Below are 24,746 nucleotides of genomic sequence, written 5' to 3'. Positions count from 1 at the left end.
ATCTCTTCCTCCGTCAAGTCTGCGTCTAGTTCTCCCACTGCTTCTGCCGACAAATTCGGTGTTGGCACATCGCGGAGAGCCGCTGTCGCCATTTCCTCAGAGACCTCTAACGTCGGGGAGTACACTCCTTGGAAATGATCTGCCATCGTGTCAACAATGTCTTCCGGACGCGAGTGCTATACACCATTCGCGTATCTTAATTGTAATATAGTTCTACTGCCCCCTTTTTTCTTTTCCAGCCACGCCAGAAGCTTACTAGCCTTATCCCCTATGTTATACACTCGCTGGGCGGTGGCCGCCACATCTGCCATCGTTTGGCTTCTTAGGTGGCTATCATGGAGCTGCTGACGCACCTGAAGGAGATGCAGTGTGTCGTCTGAGGGGTCCGCAATGTGAGCCGCATTGGCTCTGTCGAGTTCCAGCTCGAGCTCCACTAGTTCTTCCCTTTGGGCGCGCTTATGATTCGTAATACAAGATATAGCCTGCCCTCTCAGGACCGTCTTGTATGCTTCCCACAGTATCGAGGGAGATTCAACTGAGGTCTGGTTTTCCGCGAAGTAGAGTTGCGTTGCCTTTGCTAGGTGTTTGCGCACCGACGGTACCCTGAGGTACCCTGGGTAGATCGGATGCACACGTCTACGAGTCTTCTCTTGACTGGATAGGGTTAAAGTCAGCGGTGAATGGTCCGAGATGCCTCTCGGCCAGATACGTATCTCCTCTATTGTGAGACGGCAGGTGCCCAGGGTGAAGAAGTTGTCAATTCTGGATAGCCTACCATGTGTAGCTGAGTAGTATGTATACTGCCGCTCAGTTGGATGGAGGTGTCGCCAAATATCAATCAGCCCCTGCGCCTCCAAGAAATTACAAAAGCGAGAGGCCCCGAGCGGCTGCGATCGAAGATGGAACCTGTCATGCTCGTTATTAAGAACAGCGTTAAAGTCTCCCCCTACAATCAAATCGCCATCGGGTAGCTCCAGCAGGAACCTCCCCAAGTCCGGCAATGCAACTGCATGCAACGCTGGAGGGATGTATACTGATACTATATTTAACTGGTGACCTTCCCACTGTCCATGCATGGCTGCGAATCTGCCCTGATCATCCACCTTAGTAGTCTGGACTATAAATTGTGAGGACTTACGAATTAAGATTCCTACCCCCGTGACCCAGAAGTGAACTCAGAGTGTGCTATCATACGGTATCCCCTCCTATCTAGGGCTTGCCTGGCAGCGCCCGTAAGATGCGTTTCCTGGAGAAGGACTAGATTAGGCCCCATCCTTTTGATTCCCTGCAATACCAGTCCCCGCTTGATCTTGTCCCCCAGTCCCCTAACATTCCAAGACATGATCTGCAGTGGAGTCACCGGAGCCGTCTGATCGATCCCACTAGTCGTGGCTGCCTGCCGTGGATCCGCCATTTAGGATTTGGGGTAGCCCATCCCAACCACATGTGTACGGGATCTGGTAGTACTTGAGGAACCCCTTTCCGTGTGGTGTATGGTGTGTAGTCCGAGATGTGTGAGGAGCGTGTGGTATACCGGCGCTGCCTTTAGGTATCTTCCTACATCTATGCACCCCTCCCGCGGGAGTTGTGTGCCATGTCATGTAACTCTGAGTCACAGAACCAAAACAACACTGAAAAACAAACACAACCCTCTCCCCTCTTACCCCCCTCCCTGCCTCCCTGCCATACCGACCTTGAACTGCCCGCCCTCCCAACTTAGCAGAGTGCTTGATCCCCTCCCCACACTTAAAGATACTTGCTCGCTGGGGTGAATGGCTCCCCGCCGACGACGGCCTCTCTTCCTCTCTTCAGATTCCCTCAGCCAGTGTCTAGGGCAGTCCATCGGGCAGTCCACTAAGGGATTATAATTGCTCTGTGCGTACCGGGCCTTTCCTGTTCCTCCTCACCCTCTTCTGCCTCGGTTCTTCTCACCGGCGAGCGTTCCCCCATGTCATGCCCTGATGTTTGAGAGTTCGGAGAGCTTCCGGTCCTTTGATGCTTGTGCGTCCTCTGGGATCGGCGCGGTTGACCTGCCGGCCTCCATCCATCCAGCCAGTCTCGGGCTACCTCGGGAGTATCAAAAAAAACAAGTCTTGTTATCTGCCACTATACGCAGTCTGGCCAGGAACAGCATTGAGTACGGAATCTCTCGCGATCTGAGTTCCTTTTTGACATCCAAAACCGTTCTCCTGCGACGTGCAACTTCGGCTGTATAGTCCGGAAAGAAGGCCACCGTTGAGTTTAGTATTTTTATCGGCGGAGCCACTCGGGCCGTCTGCAAGATTGCGTCTCGATCTCCGAAGTTGAACAGTTTAGCCAGGATCGGTCGCGGATTAGCGCCAGGTTTCGGTCTTCCCCCTGGGACCCGATGCGCTCTCTCAACCGAGAAGAAGGTGGACAGGCCCCTGGGTTTGAGTTCGTTCTTTATCAAGTCCTCTACGTAGAGGTCCATTGCTTTCGTGCCTTCCGATTCCGGAACCCCAAGAATCTGTACATTGTTCCTCCGAGAACGCCCTTCCTGATCGTCCAGTCTTTCCCGCAACACTTTATTCTCCATCGACATCTTCTCCATCGCCGTTTGCAGCTCTGAGACGTCTTCTACCAGAGATTTTGTAACCACCTCCATGGAGCTCACCTTTTCGGACATTTTGTGGAAGTCCGACCTGATGAGGGTGATCTCGGAGGAAATCGTGCCCACTGTTGCCTGGACCTGTGCCAGGGCCTGCATCACATCGTCCAGCGCCGCCTTCTTTCCGCCCGTGGCTTCCGCTGATTTACCAGCCCTCCCATCCGCCGAGGGAGAGACACTCTTGTTACAGGCAAACCTATCGATCCGGGTTTGCGTGGTGCCTCCTTTCCCACCTCTGCCTGCCATGATGATTGTTCTGGTCCCCCGCTGCAGACTGTACACCGCGGACCGACTTGTAAGAAAAGCGTGGGTCTCATCGTGCGATTCTGGAGTGGCACTCGGGGATTCTGTACTACGGACAGTTCTTGTCGCACCTTAAGTCACTTGGTTTGAAAACAGGTAAGTGCACTGTCAATCGGGCGTGGGGTGCCAGTATCGCGCTCACTGATGCGTTGGCAGGGCGCTAATTGGTGGCCCCTGAGCAGAGAGATCGTCAGCGTGAGACCAACTTACTGTTGAATTCACCGTCGCGCCGCCAGCACCCGGGCTCTTCCTCTCGCCAAGTATATTTACTGTATGTGCGACAGGCCACACACGTGATGCCCGCAACTGCCAGCCCAAGGGTGTGAGGGGCGCCCACTTGCAATGTCAAGGGCCCCACGTTATTGTCCAGGTATCTAATGCCCAGCCGAGCTTTCCAGCGCCATGCTTGGATCCTCCACCTCAATTGCCCTGGTGAGTGCTGTCTTCGTGTGGCCCCGCAACCTTGGGGAGCAAGGGCCCACCCGGCCTCACGCCGCACCCGGTCCTCCGCGCGATGTGCTACGAGCCCCTCGGGTCCAGGCACGTGTAGTGCGCTCACCGCTGTTTCACCTCGCAATGCGGGCACCAGAGTACCTCAGCCCCGGGGGTCCGTCTCGGTCGGTTTCAAACCCGAGACCCGCCGTCAGTGTTCGCCGGCCTCCGATTGTTCACGCTGGCGCCACGGAGCTCCTTCTCGCCTCACATTAGCCTCCTACCAGGCTCGGAGCACTTCGGTCAATCTTTCCGGCTGTATCTCGGATGTCCCTCTTTCCTTCGTCCTCCGACCGGGTGCTTCCGGTTCAGGGTGGCCGGATCTTCGGCACTTCCGGTCGGGCACTTGCACAGGAAAATCCCCGGTTTCACACCTCCTGCTAGGCCGCAGTCGCCGCCAGTCCGAGCTTCTTTGTCCGGCGCCGGATTGCGGCCGGAGTTGCTGCCTTCTGGTCCGCCCGGTCCTGGGCCTCGGGTCCCTCTCACAGAGACCGTAATGAGCACGGATTAGTGCGCGGATATTCGGAGAGGCCGCGTCTTCAGCGGAGCTTGCCTTTCAAGCTGCCGCCATGTTCGGCTGCAAGCCACGCCCCTCATAAATTTAGAAATTTGAAATTCTAATCTGTACTGTGGAGTGGTGTGGCTCATTGGTTAGAGGCGGCAATCCCGGAAGCAGAGGTCGGCCCGGGACCAGGGTTCGATTCCCGACGCGGCAGGGTCTTGAGCCATGGTCAGCGGACTCGATAATTCTCGCCTCAGCGCCTACTCCAGCCATGGGTCCCACTCAGCAACTGTGGGCAATAGCTTGCTTAATCTCTACTAACGGCCCCATCAGCGCTGGGGATGCTTGTCTTCACCTTGGAGATGCCCAGGAGGGACCATCTCACAGGGAAAGCCAGGATGGGTTCCCCAGCGGTATACAGCGCCAGGACGCCCCTTTGCTGGGGCAGCTGTGCGCTTTACAAGTATACGACATTTAACATTTAACATTTACTTCTAAAGGAAGTGTGGCAAAGTTATACCTAAAAAAGGGCGGTGCTGCCCGAGCTTGCTGCCTCCTTGAGTTTTAATATAAAGTATGAAAGGCTGATCAGATCTCCTAACCATTTAAAGTCGAAGAGGACACAACAGAAGTTAGCTATTATTGGTTTTGGAGGTTTTTGTTTAAGTATGTGCTGATGTAAATGGATAATACTGTTAAACTGTGTATATCCTTATCACATTCCCTGCATCTGCACTTGGGAAGGTGGCCAGATGGACGTCTAATGGGGCTGATGTGATAACTAGAAACAAGAAATTGGTCTGAATCTGTGTTGTGGTATCAATCAGCCTTGCAGTTCAGCAAGCGCTTTATTTACAGTGTATGATTCAAATAAGCACTATATTAGTTGAACGTTGGAAAGCCAGTAAAAAGAATGATGACATAAGAGGTTCACCAAGTGCTGCCATAACAAAATATCCAACTCAAAGTGTGCTCCTTCAGGACAGGCAAAGCTTAAAAACAGGCCAAATGCCACAAGTCGGCTTTGCCGGAGTGTGCAACATAGATGTGTATTGTTGCACTACTTAAAACTTTTTCAGTTTGTCGAGATTCCTTGTAGATATCTAGTTTTAATCACCTTTGTCCCCAAGCACCCTGCCTATATGAAGAGGCATGCATTCAACATTTGACTAGAACGTCCAAACGTATGGTCCAGCCTTAACCTCTTCCATGCTCGTGACGGCCGGGACCCGTCACACGTCATGGTGAGCGCGTACGCAGGACGGCCCGCGGCCGTCCGAATTCCCGCCCACTAATGAAAACTCCCGCACAGCGCGGAAATTGTGCACGCACGGAAGGGGTTTACCAAAAATGTATGGTACACAAGTTTATAAAGCACTCAAACCAAACAATGGAGTCCAGACACTGCCAACTTAAGGAAGAAGAAAACAAACACTTCAAATGCAGCGGTAAACAACCAAGGGCCAGATGTACAAAGCTTTTTTGGTTCGCACACAGCCAAATTTACATAATCTGGCCGTTTGCTAATGAAAAAAGACATTGCTCAATGCACAAAAGACCCAGTTTGTAATTTGGTAACCTATTACCAAATCGCAAATTGGGTTTGTGATTCGGTATTAGGATAACAAATTGCACTGGTAAGAGTGAATGTTCTGCCGAAATGCGGTCGCAAAACATTTGCATTTTACCACCTACTTCAAAAGTAGGTGGTAACCCATACACAAATGTAAAGTGGTCCCCAAGGGAATCCATCTACTTCGTGATTGTATGTAAAAACATTTTTAAGAGCAGGCAGCAGTGCTGCCCCAGCCGCCAACCAAAAAAATGAAAAATAAAACAATGCTAAACTCATGTTTATTACCGTATTATTTTTGATCTGCGATTCTAGGCGGCCGGGCCAGGGGAATGACAGGCACTAAGGGGATTGTTTCGCACTGTTATCAGTGTGCATGACAGTTTGGCCGGCTGTCTCAGGACGGTCAAACCGTCATGTGCACTGAAGCTCTCTCCAACCTGAGCTTTGTTATTGATTCACTAGCCGATACTGGCGGGCCGTGGTTCCACGCACCACTGCATACTTTTAAAAAATTTAAAGAAAACTGTTAATTTTACTTTTTGAAACACATCTCGTTTTTCTTCAAGCAATGCCTCTGTGAAAGGTAGAACAGGTGCTGTGAGAAGTTGGCCCGATATGCAGTGTTCACTATTCTAGTGACCACTATGCATCGGTCCAAACGACCCTTATGGTGATTGGTTGTAAGTCAACCTTAGACCAGCTATCCTAGTAGCGTGGATACGAGCAGTCTTCGGGCTAAACTCTAGAGGGCGTGTTAAGCCAGCTGTTATACCATCACATACCCCTTGAACACCAAGTGAAAGGACACCACACAAGTGTTATGAAAATAAACAGTATATTTATTAGAATCACAACAGCCCTGGACTCTTTATGAGGACAGGGTACTAAGCACAGAACAAAACTCTTAGGAAAATACTTCAAGTGCACAATCAATACAAGTGCCCGAGGGCACGGAAAGTTTAGTGGTCTCGGGCGGACCCGATAAGGCAAGTCGGAAGCGAGGGACTCAGGACCCTTAAGTAAGGAGGCTATGCGGGCACCGAAATGCCGGAGTTACCTAGCCACAAGGGCTGCGGCTGCACAAGTCTTACAGGCGTCGGGGGTCTTCGCTGACGAGCCAGGAGCCGGAAGGAAGGAGTTGCTGGCCGGCGACCAGTGAAGAATAGTTCGTAGAGATCCAAGCCTGGATCAGAGATCGATGATACCTGAAAGCAGAGGGGACCAAGTTCGTACTACTAGCCAGTAGTCAGAGGGTACCAGGAAGGCACCGGATGGCCGTCACCTCGACTAGGTGAGTGGGCGACGCTAGGCTCTGCAGTCTCACGGACCAGGAGGCGTTGTCGGTGACCAGGATGGAGGTGCGAGCTGTCCCACGAAGGTTGATGCTGTCGGCGTCGCTGGGCCCAGGATTGGGGCAACAAGCCTTGGCAGATTTCAGGCCACGTGGTGGGCCTAAAAATGGCGTCTTGAGTGGACCAGGAGGGTCCGGGGTGCTCCTCTCGTAAAAGGGAGCAAAGGCCGGTCTGGAGCAACCAGACCAGCAACGTTGGTTGTCGGATGTCGTCAAGAGGTCACAAACCAGCGGCTAGTGATCGGACAACAGGCTGAGCGGCGAGCAGAAGGGCCCCACGCAGATCGTGGAGATGCTGGGAGGCTGCACTTCGGTGCTGGAGCGGCTCAGGGTCGGGGCTTCTCGGACCCCAGAGCACTCACCAGAGGATTCCTTCGGTGGTCGTGCTGGATTAAGAAAGCGTGCAGGTTTTGATGATGGCCGGTCCGTGGAGGTCTCGTCGCACCCACAGATCTCAGCTGAGCTGACGATGTGGGTAGAGGTCAGAGGTGCCAGGGAAGCCGGTTCTCGTCGAGCTGGGCAGTCGGATTCCTGAGGAAGGACTTGCAGCAAACCGCAGAGTTCTTAGATGGTGCCTGCGGGTGCAGGGTGACTACTCCTTAGCCACAAGGGAGAAATCTTGAGAAGAGTCTCGAATGTCCTTTCGTAGAAAGTAGTTCTTGATTCAAAGATGATCTAATCTGGAAGGGTCCCCGCTCCGGCCTTTATCCTAAAGAAAGGGGCGGGTACGTGACTAGGTCCTGCCCTAGGGTGGGACCAGGAAGGGGGGTAGTTACACCCCTCTCCCCCTGCTGGACTTTCCCCAGGTCAGGGGCTGCGCGCCCCTGGAACTGGTTCTAGCCGGCAGATGCGTAGTGAGCACCGGGGTGCCACTCCGCAGTCACCTTCTTGCAAAGCCCTACCTACCCAGAATACACAAACCCTGTCTGGGACGGTGCGAACACCGCCCCTGACAGGAAACCCTTTGTCCAAGCTCTCCTCGCTGGAAGGACTCCCAGCAGCAGGAGGTCAGACTCGTGTCTGTGGTGGCAGCGTCCATTTTGTGGAGCTGAGGCTTCAGTTAACTTTAACCGGGGTTCACAGTTACGTACATGTCGTGTCCCTCTAGAAGGGCGGAATGCTAACCTCGTCGCCAGAATTGGTGAGGGGGCAGCATCCTGATTCGTATGACACCTTACTCGACATGTCTTGATAACGCCATACCGAAGTTACTGATATGGTACGCGTTATCATGGAACAGCCATTGGGTCTTGGTTCCGCAAGCTGCAACCGGGCTCGGCTCGTGCCAGAGCCCAATTCACACGGTTCCACGCACTCTGCCTTCAGGATTGTCAAGGCCTGCCATAGGAGTGACTGATAGGAACTCGGGTGTCCATTTTAAGGTTAGGCATAGGGATACTATACCTACAGCAACGGGCGAGTACGCCACGTTGCCCCAGCTGTCGTGCAGCCAGTTGTGTCAGATTTAGATGGCCGGCCAGGCGTGGCATAATACATGCTTCAGCCCCTGGTAGGCCCTGGGTACACCGATGCCCTGAGTTACAGGGTCTGACAGGGTGGCCCAGTTCCAATTGGGTAATGCACCTAGGGTACACACATCAATTTAGTGAGAGAACAGCTAGGCTGTGGGTCTGATTGGCAGGCCCACAGCCCGAGAAAGTCGTAAACCAGTGAAACAAAAGCAAAAAGTCCGGGTGATCATAGGATTGCAGACCCTACTCTCCTACAGGTGCCACTTTCCTAGATTCCTTTGTCAAAAAGACTGTGACCTTGTCATGTATAGGAACATCTTCTCGTTGAGGATGGTCTCAACACTCACAATAATATGTACTGGGGGTTCTACTTCTAAAGCATGAGTCAACTGTGACACTGAGGATCTTTACAATGCTTTTAGGAGATTCATTTGGTGTAGGCAATTGAATTGTGATAATTACAAATTTAAAGATATTGTCACTTTCTTTGTGTGTTCAAATGTTGTTTCCCATTCAATATCCATCCAATCTTTACCAAGTAATTCAATATACATCAAATCCTTCCAAGCTTCAAGTTCAGAGTTATCTCAGTTCTAGTCTGAAATATCTTTAACAGTAACTTTCATATTTAGATACTGTTATTTCCCCCTGCTCGTGTGTCAGCCTGATGTGTAATGTGTTACATGTTTGAGGCTCATTTGCATCATCCCTCATGCAAGGTGAGTAGCCCGTTTTAGTGTGTTGTAAACCAAGTAGTGCCTTTTTGCAATGCCACCTACGTCTCCGATGTATTTGAATAAATGGAGTGTGCTAGTTTCATACAGACTGCACACATTTTCAATTTTTTGTGTCAATCCAGGGCGTTTATCTCACAATCGAAATACTTCCTGAAACTGCTAGATGCACTATCGAGATTTATAGTGCATAGGCTTTGGCACTGCAGACAACTCTGCCAGCAATGTCTGGCTGTTATAACAATTCATCCCATATAGCCAAACATGGTATTGTAGAATGGATGTGCAGGGAGATCAGCGTTCTAAACCTTTACTCTTCATGTGTGTCCCTCCCTGGAATCATGTAATGGCCTTCACAAGATAATATCATTCATGGCTGAGGAATCCCAAGCCGCCTTTGTCCATTAGCAACTTGAATTTATTTAGGTCCATCCTTTTCCTCCCATTAACCTGTATCAAGTCAGAGACTATGGTGTACAAGTCTGCAAAGAACTTTAAATGAAGATAGGTATTGTAGTGCAGATGATGTACTTTGTGTTGACTTTTGTGGTTGGTGTTGCACAATACCAGAGTGGCATATGGGATATATGGTATGGAACAATCTGGATATTTTTTGATGTCCCTGATTGCTGCTGGGTTGTTACAAAGGTTAAGGCATGGAGAGCAATTACTAACCATTAGAAGAAAAGTTCCTCACTAAATCTTGCTTCTTTATTTGAGTACCAGGGACAAGATTGGAGTAGCACGTTATCTAATCTTTGCCTTTCTCAACTCCCTGTTTACTGAAAGAAATCAGGTAATATTAAGTAATTAGATTAAATGGGGTCTTACCTGAAGAAGTCTTAAGCAGAAAATGACATTACCTGGGGAAGGATGCTCTCTTGGTTTCCAGGTATTCACTCAATCCCTTCTGCACCAGTTCTAGGAGTTTGTTGCATTCACGTAAGCTCTCTAGAAGTCGCGGATCAGGACATAGTGCTATCACCTGCCAAAGGAAATAGCAAAATAACTCAAAAACTCAAGAGGAAGGAGATTGTAATTCCATCACAGAAAAAATTGAACGGAATCAGAACCTGCATCCACAGTGCAATCAAAACCAGGACGTTCAGTGCTCAAGCGTTGGCAAAGCCAAATGGTCTGGTGCTGAATGCCAAAGCCTATTTTCTTTTGCCATGGTTTTTGCTAAAACATTATTGTGGGAGTAGCGAGTCCTCCGCCAACTTTTTTAAAAATCATAGTAAAAAGCAAAAATATGTTTTGGTTTAAAAAACTACATATTACCATGGCACTGAGATAACCTAATTTGTGTATGGATGTTCTCCTTTTGAAAGGGCAAAATGCTGTAATTAACACAGGCGGTAATCAATTGCAGAAGTGGGCTGGCCCACTGTTCCATGCTGTATGCTGTAATGGCTGGAAAAAAAATATGAATGACATAACAGATCATTGGATTAAGAGGGCTGACTGAAAGCCCAACAAGTTACTAACCTGTAACTTCAGTTATCTAGTATTGGTATCTTTCATAGATTCACATGCCTGAATCATTCCCCGTCGTCGAGGCGGGAGTCCCACGGTATATAAAAAAGCAGTGCCAAAGATAAATTATAGTAGTAGGCCTAAGAGAAAGGCCTGAGGCCTAAACTGTAGTAGCCTAACTACCTCATGCCAAAAGGACCAAGGATTTTGCCCCAACCAATCAGCTTACAGCACCCTCTAGAACCCTCTCTGCAGGGCCAGTTCTCCTCAGATTTTCGTTAGCACAAGTGGGAAATGAGTATCCCAAAATTAGAGAACTGACTGTGCGGGGAGGAGGGTGGGTGCATGTGAATCTATGAAAGATACCAATACTGGATAACTTAAGTTACAGGTAAGTACCTTGTTTTCTTATCCAGTATTGGGGTATCTTTCATAGATTCACATGCCTGAATCAGAGTAGTAAGCAGTATAACCATATACAGTCGTTTGCGGATGGTGGGAGACACTGGTTAATATACTCCCAAATAGCATCCTCAGTGTTTGAAAAAACATCTTTCTTTTTTTTTTCTTTTTTTTTTTTTTAAACAGAGTAGTCTTGAAGAAAGCAAAGCTATATCCAAGTATTATAGATATATATATACATATATATATACAAATATTTAAAATCTTGCAGACATACAAATCTGTACATTTGAATGAATATTAGAGAATGGAATAATACATAAAAGGGGCAAAAACATTTGAGTCTGATCTTAATGAAAGAGATGGCGTAGAACAGCCTGTCCAACCGCTGCATCAACTTCATGCGAAGATTGAAGACAGTAATGCTTAGTGAAGGTGTGGACATTTTTTCATGTCGCAGCACAACATATATTTTCCAGAGATACTCCAGCAAACAAAGCTGTCGACGTTGGTACTGTTCTTGTCGAATGAGCTTGGACTTCCCTCTGCAAAGGTTTGTTAGCCTTGCACGGCAGAAATTATTAGTAGATGCCAGCCATCTGGCTATTGTTGCCATTGCTACAGCATTTCTGAGAGTTGCTTGACCATAAGCCACGAACAGCTGGTTAGATCGTCTGGTATCCTTAGTTTTCTATAGGTAGAATTTTAAACAGCGTTTAACATCCAGCGAGTGTAATGCTCTTTCAGCTAGAGTGGATGGATCTGTAAAGAATGTTTTTAATCTTACCGGTTCGTTCCAGTGAAATTGTGTTGGTACCCTCGGAATGAACCTGGGATTTGTTCAAAGGGTTCCTTTATAGTGAAAACTTGGATCTCCCTAACCCTTTTTTCTGAGGTAAGAGCCAGTAAATGGGCAACCTTCAAAGTGAGGAATATGAGATCAGTTTTATGTATTGGCACAAATGGACGGTTCATTAACTGCTCTAGCACTGTGTTGAGTTCCTACTCTGGAGAGGGTGCTTGCACTGGAGGGAAAGCTCGGAAAAGTCCTTTCATAAATTGTTTGACAAGTGAAGAAGAGCAGAGAAAAGGAAATTTTTTTGCATTTCCTGAATCTGGAAAGAGCAGCAAGATGTACTTTGACCGATGAAAAAGTAAGCCCAGACTTGGCTAGAGAAAGCAGATAATGGAGAACTTTTCCTGCAGGAGCTTGAATTGAGTGAATAGTATTCGAATAGTATTCCCCTCACACCAACAGCAAAATCGCTTCCATTTGAAGCGATAAGGCTTGATTGTGCTTTGGGCACGAGATTTGGCCAATATTTCACAACAGTCCTGTGAAATGTTGAGGTCTTTGAACTGTAAGAAATGAGGAGCCATGCGTGCAAGTATAAAACTGTGGGTCCGGATGAACCACTTGTCCTCCGTCCCTTGACAACATCGTAGGCGTCGGCAGTAGGCGAATGGGCTTGTCTTGAGACAATAGTAGAAGTTCCTGGAACCAATATTGTCTTGGCCAACGGGCTGCAATCAGAATAAGATAGCAACCTTTGAGCTTCATCTTACAGAGCAGCTCAGAATCAATGGCATTGGGGAAAAAGCGTACGCCCAAATTCCTGACCATCGCATCTCTCTTGATCCCTGTTGAGGGAACCTGCTGGCGTAATATCGGCATTCCTTGTTCTCTCTCGTTGCGAATAGACCCAAGCTTGAAAACTGGGTTAGCCTGTTCCTTTTCCAGCTTCCACTCGTGACAGTCCGACTGAGATGTGCTCAGCGTGCCCGCCAGGGTATTGTGGAGACCCCTGACGTGTTTGGCTCTCAGGGCATCTTGTGGAAGGTGAGCCCTTCCCACAATTCCTGATCCTCTTGCGAGAGCGTAGCTCATTTTGTTCCTGCTTGTTTATTCATATAATACATGTTGATGGTATTGTCAGTCTGGACTAGCATAGAGGAACCCGCAATCCTCGGGAGGAATGCTTGGAAAGACAAAAAAATGGCGCGGAGCTCCAGCCTGTTGATCTGCTGTTGTTTTTGTCTTCAAGACTATCTTCCTTGAATCTGCAAAACCTGCAGATGACCTCCCCATACTTCCATGGAGGCATCAGTCGTTAAAACGAAATCTGGAATGGTCTGTAAGAACGTGAGACCCTAGGTTAGATTCTCTGTTTGCGACCACTAATGCAGAGACTTTATCATGCGCGTGACCTTGATGGTATCGTCCAACGAACCCATGGCTTGTTGCCATTGAAGTTGCAGTTCCTCCTGAAGAGGTCTCATTTTGAGCCGTGCCAAGGGTATGAGATGTATCGCTGAAGAGCACATCCTCAGGAACGAAGCAAACATTCGGACTGAGACTGACCTTTTTGAAATTAACCTTGCCAATTTTTGAAGGCGTAGCTGGCGGCCGTGTGACCAGAATGCGTTGCACTGGACCATGTCTCATCTTGCTCCGAGAAAAAACATGACTTGGAGAGAACGTAACTGTGATTTGCTGTCGTTGAGAACCAGCCCCAGAGAAGAGAAGAGATGGGTACATTCTGCTGTGGCAATCTTGGCTTCGTGTTCTGAAGTACCTTTCAGCAGCCAATCGTCTAGATAAGGGAATACTTGTATTGCTCAAGATCTCAATGCTGCTGCCACTGGTGCCAAGCACTTCGTGAAGGTTCTTGGTGCCGATTTGAGCCCAAACAGGAGCACTTTGAACTTATAATGGGCGCCAGCCACTTGAAAGCGAAGATATTTACGCTTTTTGGGGTGGATATGTATGTGGAAATACCCATCATCCATATCCAGAGAAGTCATAAAATCTCCTTTGTTTAAACAACTCAAAATCTTGTGAAGACGAGGGTGGGGGGGGGACCCTGGGCGGAGTAGGAGATGGCTGTTTGATGAATTTCAGGGTGTGGCCATTGGTTACTAGGTCTAGAACCCATTGGTCTGATGTAATTTCCTACCACTTGTGAACAAAAGCTGAAATCTTCGGGCCCCCGGGTAAGGAAGGTAAAATGGTTGGCGCCCTGTGGAGATCACTGCTTCAGGTTAGTGTCTCTGCATTGATACTGCGATCTCTTTCGACGACCGTGACAGGAGATACTAGTCGTAGACTATTGACGGTATGATGTCTGGCTCTAAGGCTGTACTGTGATTGATACTGCTTATTCTGTTGGTTTTGGTATCCTCCTCTTGATGAAAAACTACGCCCTTTCACTCGTCTGAAAGATCCGCGCCCGTAGTGAAGGGTGCCTAATGATCGTGCAGTATCCGTGTCAGTTTTTATTGCTCAGCAGGCTTCATCAATATATTTACCAAACTAAAAACTCTCCATCATAGGCCATGTCTAGAATCTTGGTATGCCTCTCAGGTCTGAAAGTAGTGGCTTTAAGCCATCCCTGACGTCTAAGCACTGCAGCTCCTGCTAGCTGACGGAAGTTGGTGTTCACTATGTGCAAAGCGCAATCTATAGCTTCCGATGCGGCACGTTCCTTCCTGTCTTCGGTCCTCAGGAATGAGGTCAATGAAACTCGCCATGTCTGACCACATTTGACGGTCATAACAACCGATTATGGCTAGAAGATTGGCAGCTCTAATAGAGGTGGCTGCCAACGTAGAGAATTTATTTATTTATTTAGTTCGTTTTTTGCCTATAATGTCCAGATGACTTTCTTCCTTGTGAAGCGGTGTGGTGATAGGCGTTCCGTGATTTTAAGATTGTTGTTGGGCGGCCTGTGAAATTACTGAATCTGGCTGAAGGGTGGCCTATCAGACAGGATGGGCTGTTAGCAGGTGTGCAGTTTTTCTTTTCTATGCGTGGAAGCACTGCTGGAATAGACATTGTCTATTATAGGTACCACTCTCGTGATCTTCCTGGATTCTTCCTTGAAATCATGAAGGAAATATTCTGTCTGTTCGACTGTAACTGGCAGTTGAAATCTAGCTGCTGCCCGCTTCATTAAATTATGTACAGGATGCTGTCATAGATGAGGCCATCGTAGACGATCTCATCGTAGACTTTGCTGTCGTAGACATGGTTATGTAGGCGAGGTTATTGCAGACAGTAACGTCGCCATAGATAACCGTCATGAACAACCATCATAGATGAGGCTGTCGTAGATGACAGTCATAGACAATGCCGTCATAGATGAGGCAATCATAGGTGAGGTCATCCATAGTTGAGAGGATCATAGATGAGGTAGTCCTATGATGGCCATCCGTGGATGAGGCCATTCGTGGATGAGGCAATCAATAGATGCAGCCATTCATGGATGAGGCCATTCATGGATGAGGCCATTCATGGATGAGGCCATTCTTGGCTGAGGCCATCCTTGGCTGAAGCCATTCTTGGATGAAGCCATTCTTGGATGAGGCCATTGGTAGATGAGGTCATACATCGATGATGAGGCTGTCATAGACGATAGTCATAGACAATACCATCGTAGATGAGACAATCATAGGTGATGCCATCCGTAGTTGAGGCAATCATAGATGAGGGAATCGTAAGATGGCCATCCATGGATGAGGCCATTCATAGATGGGGCCATATGTAGTTGGGGCCATTCGTACATAGACGAGGCCATTATCATAGACGACCGTTGTAGATGACCATAATAGATGAGGTTGTCGAGCTGAGGCTGTCCTAGGCTATGCCATTGTAAAAGAGACCATCATAGACGAGACAGTCGTAGACGACCGTCGTAGATGAGGCCATCGTCGACGACCGTCGTAGATGAGGCCATCGTCAACGACCGTCGTAGATGAGGCCATCGTCGACAATAGTCATAGATAGAGGCCGTCGTCGATGACCGTCGTAGATTAGGCCTTCATCGACGAACGTCTTAGATGAGGCCGTGGTCGACGACCGTCGTAGATGGGGCCGTCGTGGACGACCGTCGTAGATGAGGCCGTCGTTGACGTCCGTCATAGATGAGGTCGTCGTCGACGACCGTCGTAGATTAGGCCGTCGACGACAACCGTCGTAGATGAGGCCGTCGTCGACGACAGTCGTAGATGAAGCCGTCATCGACGACGTAGTAGATGAGGCCGTCATCAACGAACGTCGTAGATGAGGCCGTCGACGACCGTCGTAGATGAGGCCGTCGACGACCGTCATAGATGAGGCCGTCGACGACCGTCGTAGATGAGGCTGTCGTTGACGACCGTCGTAGATGGGGCTGTCGTTGACGACCGTCGTAGATGGGGCCGTCGTCGACGACCGTTGTAGATGGGGCTGTCGTCGACGACCGTCGTAGATGGGGCCGTCGTCGATGACCGTCATAGATGAGGCCGTCGTCGACAACCGTCGTAGATGAGGCCGTCGTCGACGGCCGTCATAGATGAGGCCATTGTAGATGAGACCATCGTAGACGAGGTCAATATTGGTGAGGCAGTAATAGTAAACATGGAGATTTTAGACTCCAAATGTCAGGTTAAGAGGATTTCCCTGATGAGTTGTAGGATCAGCCTCTGAGGAAGTTTTTTCCAATTGCCTCTTTCTGTGAGAAATGCCTTATAATGACTCGAGGTGAGTCTTTATGGCTTTATGCGCGCCCTCTGGAGGCTCCTGGCACGACCTTTCCCTTTGACCTCTCCTATGAGGTGAAGTAATCCTAGTTGTCCTCATCAGAATTGGCAGATAACAGTCTCTGTAGTCCCAATAATAGCTTAATATCTCAGAACGTGAGAGTTACTGAGGAAAAGGTTAGACATATTTCGTAGTCTATTACCTAGTTTTCTGCCCATCTGCCATATTACTGCCTTAATAGGGTCAGAGAAATGAAGTATGATCCAGGTTGATCCCAAAAAGTAAAAGCTGAAGAAACTGAGCAGAGCTCAGGGAGACTCCCTTCACACACCACGTGCGGTGAAAATCTGAGGAGAACTGGCTCTGCAGAGAGGGTTCTAGAGGGTGCTGTAAGCTGATTGGTTGGGACCAAATCTTTGGTCCTTTTGGCATAATGAGGTAGATAGGCTACTACAGTTTAGGCCTCAGGCTTTTCTCTTAGGCCTACTACTATAATTTACCTTTGGCACTGCTTTTTCATATACCGTGGGACTCCCGCCTCGGCGACGGGGAATGATTCATACATGTGAATCTATTAAAGTAACCCCAATACTGGATAAAATACATATATAATTTCACTGAAATCAAAAAGTCTTGGCTAACACTGAATTGAAAAAATGTCAGACAAAGCAGAATGGAATCAGGACTGGTGAGAATTGGATAGCAACGTATATCAATTAAAGGAGCAGCATGTTCACTGTGAAAGCAGGAAATACACAAATAACCAGTCATTTTTCATCCAAGAGTTTATTTTGTAGATGGAAGAGAGTGTGAATCAATTAATTCTTTTAAGCAGGAAAGTAAGATAACAATTTAAAATGGCGACCCTATAAGGACATCCACTGTCTTGTGTATCTTGAAAGCTGGCTTATAGCTACAGATTCAGCATTTCTTGTTGTATTCAATCACCCCTTACAAGCTGGCTCGTCTGCCCTACTGTTATTGACCTTGGTAGTTGGTAGTTGTTCTAAGGCTTACGAGTACCTTAATTTACAAGTGTAAATGTATGTGTTAGTCACAAAACATGACTTTACTCATTTGTAAAATGACCATGCTTGTGCCATTTTACAATGTTGTCATTTTACACGAGGCCAAATTATCTTCCAGTGGCAGGCTGTGGGTGTGCCATGGCACCGATGCTCGCCTTTGTGATTGAACATAAACTAACGTTTGTCACTGTTCACTATTTGTCCAGCACATTTCTAACTTGGGTATGACAGGAAATGCATTCCTGGAACGGGAATGAGTAAGTTCATATTCAGGGTAAGACTAACCACTGAAATAGGTGGGGATTTGAAAGGAAGAGAGTTTCTCCAGGCAAAAAAATATGGACTCTATGGAGAATAAGTTAGCGAATGCATGAATACAGTATATTATTCAGGCATACATTTTACATCTCAGTATGTGAAAATATCAACCCATTTGGGCAGCCTTTAAACTTACCCCACAAACTTTAGCATAGCGTTCAAAAACTATTTTCTATTTTTGCCATTTGATGGAAGGTTCACCAGGTGATATTAAGAAAAGAGGGGGCAGTTACATTTTGCATGGTTAAACACGAGGGCAAGTTAGGCTCACAGGAGTGAACATCAAATACAAAATGCCCAGTTAACACCAAGGAGGAATGAGGGTATAACACATATGAGAAATATATAAACAAAAAGTATTCCTCACAATGAAATAATGTACTAAAAAAAAAATGAGTGAATGTAGCAACTAGAAGAGAGTAAGACACGAGTATCCTTCGGTGGGGTATTGTGTGGAAGAGGTTGCTGTCTTGACCTATTGCTTGAGTTCCTGTTGATGTGGTGGGTACTATGCCCTGCTGTGAATGAGATATTCTCCATCTGCATTCCTATTGCTGATATTGGTAGGAGGAGTGAAATGAGCAGTCAGGGTTTTAACCTTTGAAAGAGTATGGTGGGTAAGAGAACCCATAAGAAAACCCCTATACTGGGGTATTACTCAGCACTCATTTGCTGCATGCCAGAACACTGCCATTCTTAGTTTCTGCCTTCAACTCTTGGCTTTGATCACAGACTGGAATCTGAAAAAGGAGGCTTATAAAATAATAAGGTCCACGATTACTGGCTGGGTTTCGGTCTTCAGACCTAACCTGCGCCATGATTATGTACTCAGTGAGAGTATATTTCCCAACTGCATGTTGTTTTATTATTATGTTAGAACATGTTTACCGTCCCGGAAAATAAATTGATCTGAATTAAGACTTTGCCCTTCAAGCAAAACAATTAATGAACGCTGTTCTGGCTTACCCTCATTTTAGATCTCCAACCTGCCTGGAATCTCCTGCACGAGCTGGTACACCCAGAGACTCCTAGCATGTGCCTTTACCTTTGCCTTATTTAATATAGGAGAAAAGAGCCATATAAGGAGGAAGTGGGTAGAAAGATTACCTATGTAATGATACTGTGGACTTTTAAAGCAGAAGGAATTGTGTGTGGTGTTATCACTGCAAGGGATGACATATTGAACTGATTCAATTCCTGCACTGAGGCCCATAAGAATGAATGGGAATTACCGAATCGGTAAATACTGATTCGGTATTAGGGGTAACACATTCAAAGGTGGCAGGGTGTTACATTGACACCCTGTTGCACCCCTGAATCGTGCATGTGTGCACAACTGGCACACATACATGCCCTGCATTTATATCTGCCACATGGCACAGTTAAAAAAGCACAAAATTGCTTTTCTTAAGGTTTTCGATATTTACCACCAACTTGTAGTTGGTGGTAAATATCGAATCCTTAAAGCAGATAAGCACTCTTAAATGTGCTTCCTACATACCATCTACCAATTCGGTACATAATGATTCGGTAAATACAGGATCGGTAAATACCGATTCTGTATTTACCGAATCATCACCTACATTGGAAATGGCTCAATACCGGTCGGTAAGCCTGAAATGTACCGAATTTCGGGTTTACCGAACGGTAAAGAGCCACCTACACTGGGCCCGTCTGTTATGTCATGTTATGTTATGTTATGTTATGGTGCTTTTATATAGCGCACGGCTACTCGAAAAGAGTGTCCCGGCGCTTTCCACCTGCAACTCAGAGTAAAAATAACACAACAAAGCAAGAACAGGATCAGAAACAAAAAAGAAAACAGTAGAAAGTCCTAAAGATTAAAAAGCCAGGTCTTCAGGCTCTTCCTGAACTGGAGCAAATTAGCAGTGCTGCGGAGCGAGAGCGGCAGCGAATTCCACAGCTGGGGAGCTTTACAGCTAAAAGAGCGCCCCCCGCACGGGCCTTCCTCACCCGCGGGACCACCGCTGTAAAAAGGGATTCCGACCGCAGGGAGCGGGCTGGACGATAGAAGGCCAGTCTCCGCCGCAGATATCCGGCTCCTGATCCAAACAAAGCTTTGTGCACCAGCGTCAGGGATTTGAACAAAATCCGCTTCCAGATAGGCAGCCAGTGGAGCGTCTGTAGCAACCCGGAAGCTCGAGCTCGTCTTCGCAGGCCGAAAATTGCCCGGGCAGCGGAGTTCTGCACCACCTGCAGGCGCTGGACTAGATAGTCAGGAAGGCCGAGAAAGAGGGCATTGGCGTAGTCTAGCCTTGATCCAATAAGAGCCTGCACAGTAATCCGCCTGTGCTCCACAGACAGTAGTGGCAGGAATTTGCGGAGCATTTTCAAAATTCCATAACAGGTGCCAGCCAGACCGAGAATATGTGTTCTCAGCGACAGCTGGTTGTCCAGCTTGACCCCCAGATTTTTAGCCACCAAGGAAGACTGTGCGGGAGGACACATATCGGACGGCCACCAGTGCCGCCACTCCGGATCGGTGACGCAACCGAAGAATAGAACCTCAGACTTACTCGAATTGGCCTTCAGACTGTTGCACTGGAACCAGTCGAAGACCATTACCAGACAGTCCCGAATTCTCTCTCCATCAAACTCCTGGTCTTTACCGCATGTGAAGAGGAGTTGCGTATCGTCGGCGTAGGAGACGATCTGGGCCCCATATGCCTCCACCGCGGCCGCCAAAGGGGACATAAAGATGTTAAACAGCGTGGGGCTCAACACAGAGCCCTGTGGAACCCCGACTCCCAGTGGCGGCATCTCGGCAGAACTCTGGGAAACCCAGACCGTCTGGCGGCGGCTTTCAAGGAAAGATGTGAACCATTCGAACACCGTCCCCCTGAGGCCGATGTCATGAAGCCTAGCTAGAAGCGCCTTGTGGGGGACGGTGTCGAAAGCCGCCGACAGGTCTAACATGACCAGCATGGCCCTACCGCCGACATCCAAGGTCTCCCTGATGATCTCAGTGACCTCCACCAAAGCCGTTTCCGTACTAAAATTAGGACGGAATCCGGATTGGGATGGGTGGAGCAGATTGTTAGCTTCCAAAAAGCTCAACAGGACGCCGTCTGCTGAATCTCTGATAGTCTGCTTTTAAACTAAATGGCTTTCATAATGACGGCAAGAATGTTTTGTTTCTTGCAGCATAACCTTCAAGAAATCTCAAATTCTCGATAAAAATCCTTAACGGATCCAACTCAACATCCCAGATATTTGGACACTTGGGGCCAGATGTAGGTAGCCCAATACCGGTCGGAAAAGGCCGAAAATACCGATTTTCGGCCGTTTCCGACCGGTATTGGGCTATGGAGATGTAGGGGCTTAAAAAACATACAGATTCGATAATTTTACCGAATCGGTAATTTTACCGAATCAGTAAAATTACAGAATCAGTAAATTTACAGATTCTGTAAATTTTACTGATTCGGTAAAATTACCAACCGGTAAAATTACCGAATCTGTATTTTCAGATGTAGGTAGCACTTTGAACAGTGCTACAGGCCTTTCAGGATTCGGTATTTACCATGTAATACAATTGCATGGTAAATAACGAATCCCTGTGTACATGCACATTTGTGCATGTACACCTGTGCCATGTGGCACACAGACATGCCCTAAGGGCATGTCTGTGTGCCACATGGCGCACAAGCCAGTTACAGGGGTGCAACAGGGTGTCAAAGTGACACCCTGTCCCCCTTTGCAATTCGGTATTTTTACCGATTCGGTAGATACCGAATCGGTATTTGCTATTGAATCCTATGGGCTTCAAGGTCCATAGGATTCAATATCAAATACCGATTCGGTATTTACTGAATCAGTAAATACAGAATCTTACCGATTCGGTAAAAAATACTGAATTTTTACCTGCATCTTATTTATCGATTCATAAATACCGAATCGGTAAAATTCGGTATTTATGAATCGGTAAATAAGATTTACCTACATCTAGCCCTTGATGACTTCCAACCCACAGCACTTCTAGAACAGAACTCCTGCACAGCCCCAATCAGGAAATGCAGAATAATATACAGAAGCCTGAAAAGAAGATTTCTTTCTTGCCTCAGGTACAATGGCGGAGTCTGTGGAATGCCCAAGAATCAATGGTACTTATTTTTAGAGTTAAACATATAACACGGGGCGTGGCTAAGATGGCCGCCAGGTCGGACGTGTAATCGCAGAGCTCTTCACCCTGATCCCTCGTAACCCCCACAAAGGCCCCTAAAGCATAGCAGATTGGCCCCCCAGGAGCTGCAACAGCGCTACACAAGGCGGGGTGGACCCGGAACCCCGGAGTGTGAGCCTCCGGGGCTGCTGCTGGACATCTTGCCGCCGCCGCAAATCGAGGCGGGAAAGGGCCGAAGACCGGGCTCCGAGCTGCCCGGACCTGCTGCGACCCTGCGGATGCCCGTAGCGACTACGGGGCAGGGCTGGTGAGTCGGAGGCGGCTCCCCGGTGGGGGTGTACCCCGGAGCACAGGAGAACCACACTCTAGCCTCCGGCGGGGACGGGACGCCTCGCGGCTGAGGAGTGCTGCGGCCCGGGCAGGCCCCTACTCTAGCTCCCGGTTTGGGCCTTCGCGGACGCCGGAGCGGCTGCCGTAGGGAGACACAAGCCCCGCACTGCATCGGCCGGGCTGCCGACGGTAAATCAGTGGCGGGACGCCGACACACAACGCCTATGGGTCTACGCTGAGCAGCGGGAGTGGACGCGGCCGGCGCCTGGAGCGGGCCTCGGCCGGAAGACTCTACACGCCGGGCCCCGGCTCGGGCCTATACGGTGAAGGAAAACGAGGTGCGCACACCGGGGGCCCGCCTGATCCGGCGAGGTTGTGCCCAGGATCCCCAGAGCGACCCCCCCGCACCGCACAGGGCACTGCATCGGGCCCACACAGCAGCGCCTCCCACGGGTCCCGGCCCAGCCTGAGCTCCTGTGCTTCAGCGGAGGGCCCATCGACAGCCGGGAGCACTGGTCACGCATCGGGGTGGCCGCTTGGATCTGCCGGGGACATCGGGCATCCCACATAGCGGTGGGGGTCCCTGGTACAGCACCTGAGCCCCACCTGCAACGTCAACGACCCGAGGCACAACACATTCTGAGGTGAGGAGCTGGGGAGACTCGGGGGGCCTGGTGGTCGAGCCCCCGGCGGGAGGAGAGATGAGATAGGCCCGAGACCGGGCACGCTCCATCTGTGGCCTCTAGGTCTCCGCAGCACAACGGAGGGAGAAGTGGCCGGCACCCGAGGCGGACTACGGCCGATGGGCGCTGCATGCTAGGCCCCGGCTTGGGCCCACACGGCGGAGAAGGTTAGTGCACGTGCACACGCCGGAGGCCTGCCGGACCCGGCCGGGCTGTGCCCGGGACCCCACCACAACCATCCCTCTCGGGCCCACGCACCAGCGCCCATTCCTGGAGAGACTGCTGTGATCTGCCCCAGCCGAGGTCTCTGGGCCCCACAAGCAGCAGAAAGGACCCCTGGAATAGCACCTGCACCCCGCCTGCGGCGGGGGCGATCCGAGACACAGCGCACATCGAGGTGAGGAGTTGGGAGGAATCGGGGGACCTGGTGGTCGTGCCCCCGGCGGGAGGAGCATTGGTGTGGGCCCGGGGTGCTGGGAGCTAGACCTGAACTGCGCCCGGAGGGCGTGCCACGGGCCCTGTGGACAGACGGTGCGTGGCCCCTGCCTGCATTGCCATCTGCATCCCGGGGGGTGAAGGCCGGACCCCTGGCAGAATTGGGACGCACGCCACACTCGCTTGCACCCCAAGCCCCACCATCGAGGCACGCAAGTGCCTGGAGCCACAAGCCTACCTGACATTGCATTTCCACTCCACTGGGGTACAGGCTGCTCGTCTTCTCGCCCGCAATGTCGAATACTACCCGCAGAGGGGGCCGCCCGATCAACGAACTCCTAATGAAGTCTTCCTCCAAATCGGAGAAATCCCAGACGCCCACATCGCCGGCAACTCAGACTGTCACCCCGACCAAAGAGACTGCAGATGCCCCATCACAAAATCGTTCCTAGAGTCCCTCTTCAACACGCTGCGTGAAGACTTCCAGACTCTCAAGCAGGAATTGGTGAGCGAGCAGAGGGAACTGCGCCTGGACCTAGATGGTCTGGGGGAAAGAGTGGTAGCGGTGGAAGAATCGAACCACGCACGCTGTGAAGACTTGGTGCACCTCCAACAGGAAGTTCTCCGTCTCCAAGAGCAGCAGGTAGGCCTCCAGGCCCACGCGGAGGACCTCGAAAACCGCTCTCGGCGGAACAACATATGGGTTCGGGGGGGTGCCATTGAAAGCGGAGGGGAACAGCGTCATGGAATATCTTCAAGACCTCTTTCGTGAGGTTCTCAACGAACCTGCAGACTTCCCCGTTCGTATCGACCAAGCGCATCGGGTGGGATTGCCTCGCCGGGCCCCAGCCCCTCCACCGGATATTTTAGCGTTCCTCCCGGACTTTCGCCTCAAAGAGAGGATACTGAGAGACGCACGCAAAGCACAACCCATCCGCTTCCGAGGCCATCCCATTGAGCTCTATCAGGATCTCTCGGCTATTACTCTTCAGAAACGCAAAGACTTCAGAGTTGTCACCGCATTCTTGAGGGACAAGGGTGTGCCCTACTCCTGGGGTCACCCATTCCATCTGATCTTCAAATGGGAGGGAACTTTGCATCAACTCCGCTCACTTCAAGACACCTGCGCCTTGCTAGGCATAGAGCTTCCCGACGACGGTTCGGACAGGGCTTCCACCCCGAGATCGTCACAAGCAACCCGGACCCACTCGACAGAAGGAAACTGGCAACAAGTGAGGAGACGCCGCGTGCCTAAACATCGCCTCCACCCGGACCCAGGAACGATTGCCAAGGACAGGGCCGCGGCCATTGAGGAGGTCGTTAAAGACACCTCCGCGAACTCCTGAACTG

At 49.5% G+C, this 24,746-nt stretch overlaps 1 protein-coding gene across 1 annotated transcript in view; it reads right to left on the bottom strand.

Annotated features, from left to right (window-relative positions):
- The window catches only part of DNAH1 (dynein axonemal heavy chain 1), an 822,394-nt gene that overhangs the window by 316,123 nt on the left and 481,525 nt on the right, over positions 1-24,746 (bottom strand). The window contains exon 23 of the mRNA XM_086939555.1: positions 9,923-10,044. Within this exon, the coding sequence (XP_086795681.1) occupies positions 9,923-10,044 (122 nt within the window). The remainder of the gene's footprint in view (positions 1-9,922; positions 10,045-24,746) is intronic.

Source organism: Lissotriton vulgaris, chromosome 9, assembly GCF_964263255.1.
Source record: "Lissotriton vulgaris chromosome 9, aLisVul1.2, whole genome shotgun sequence".
Lineage (NCBI taxonomy): Eukaryota > Metazoa > Chordata > Amphibia > Caudata > Salamandridae > Lissotriton > Lissotriton vulgaris.
The sequence above is the reverse complement of the archived record's forward strand: the minus strand, read 5'-3'. Positions and strand labels throughout refer to the sequence as shown.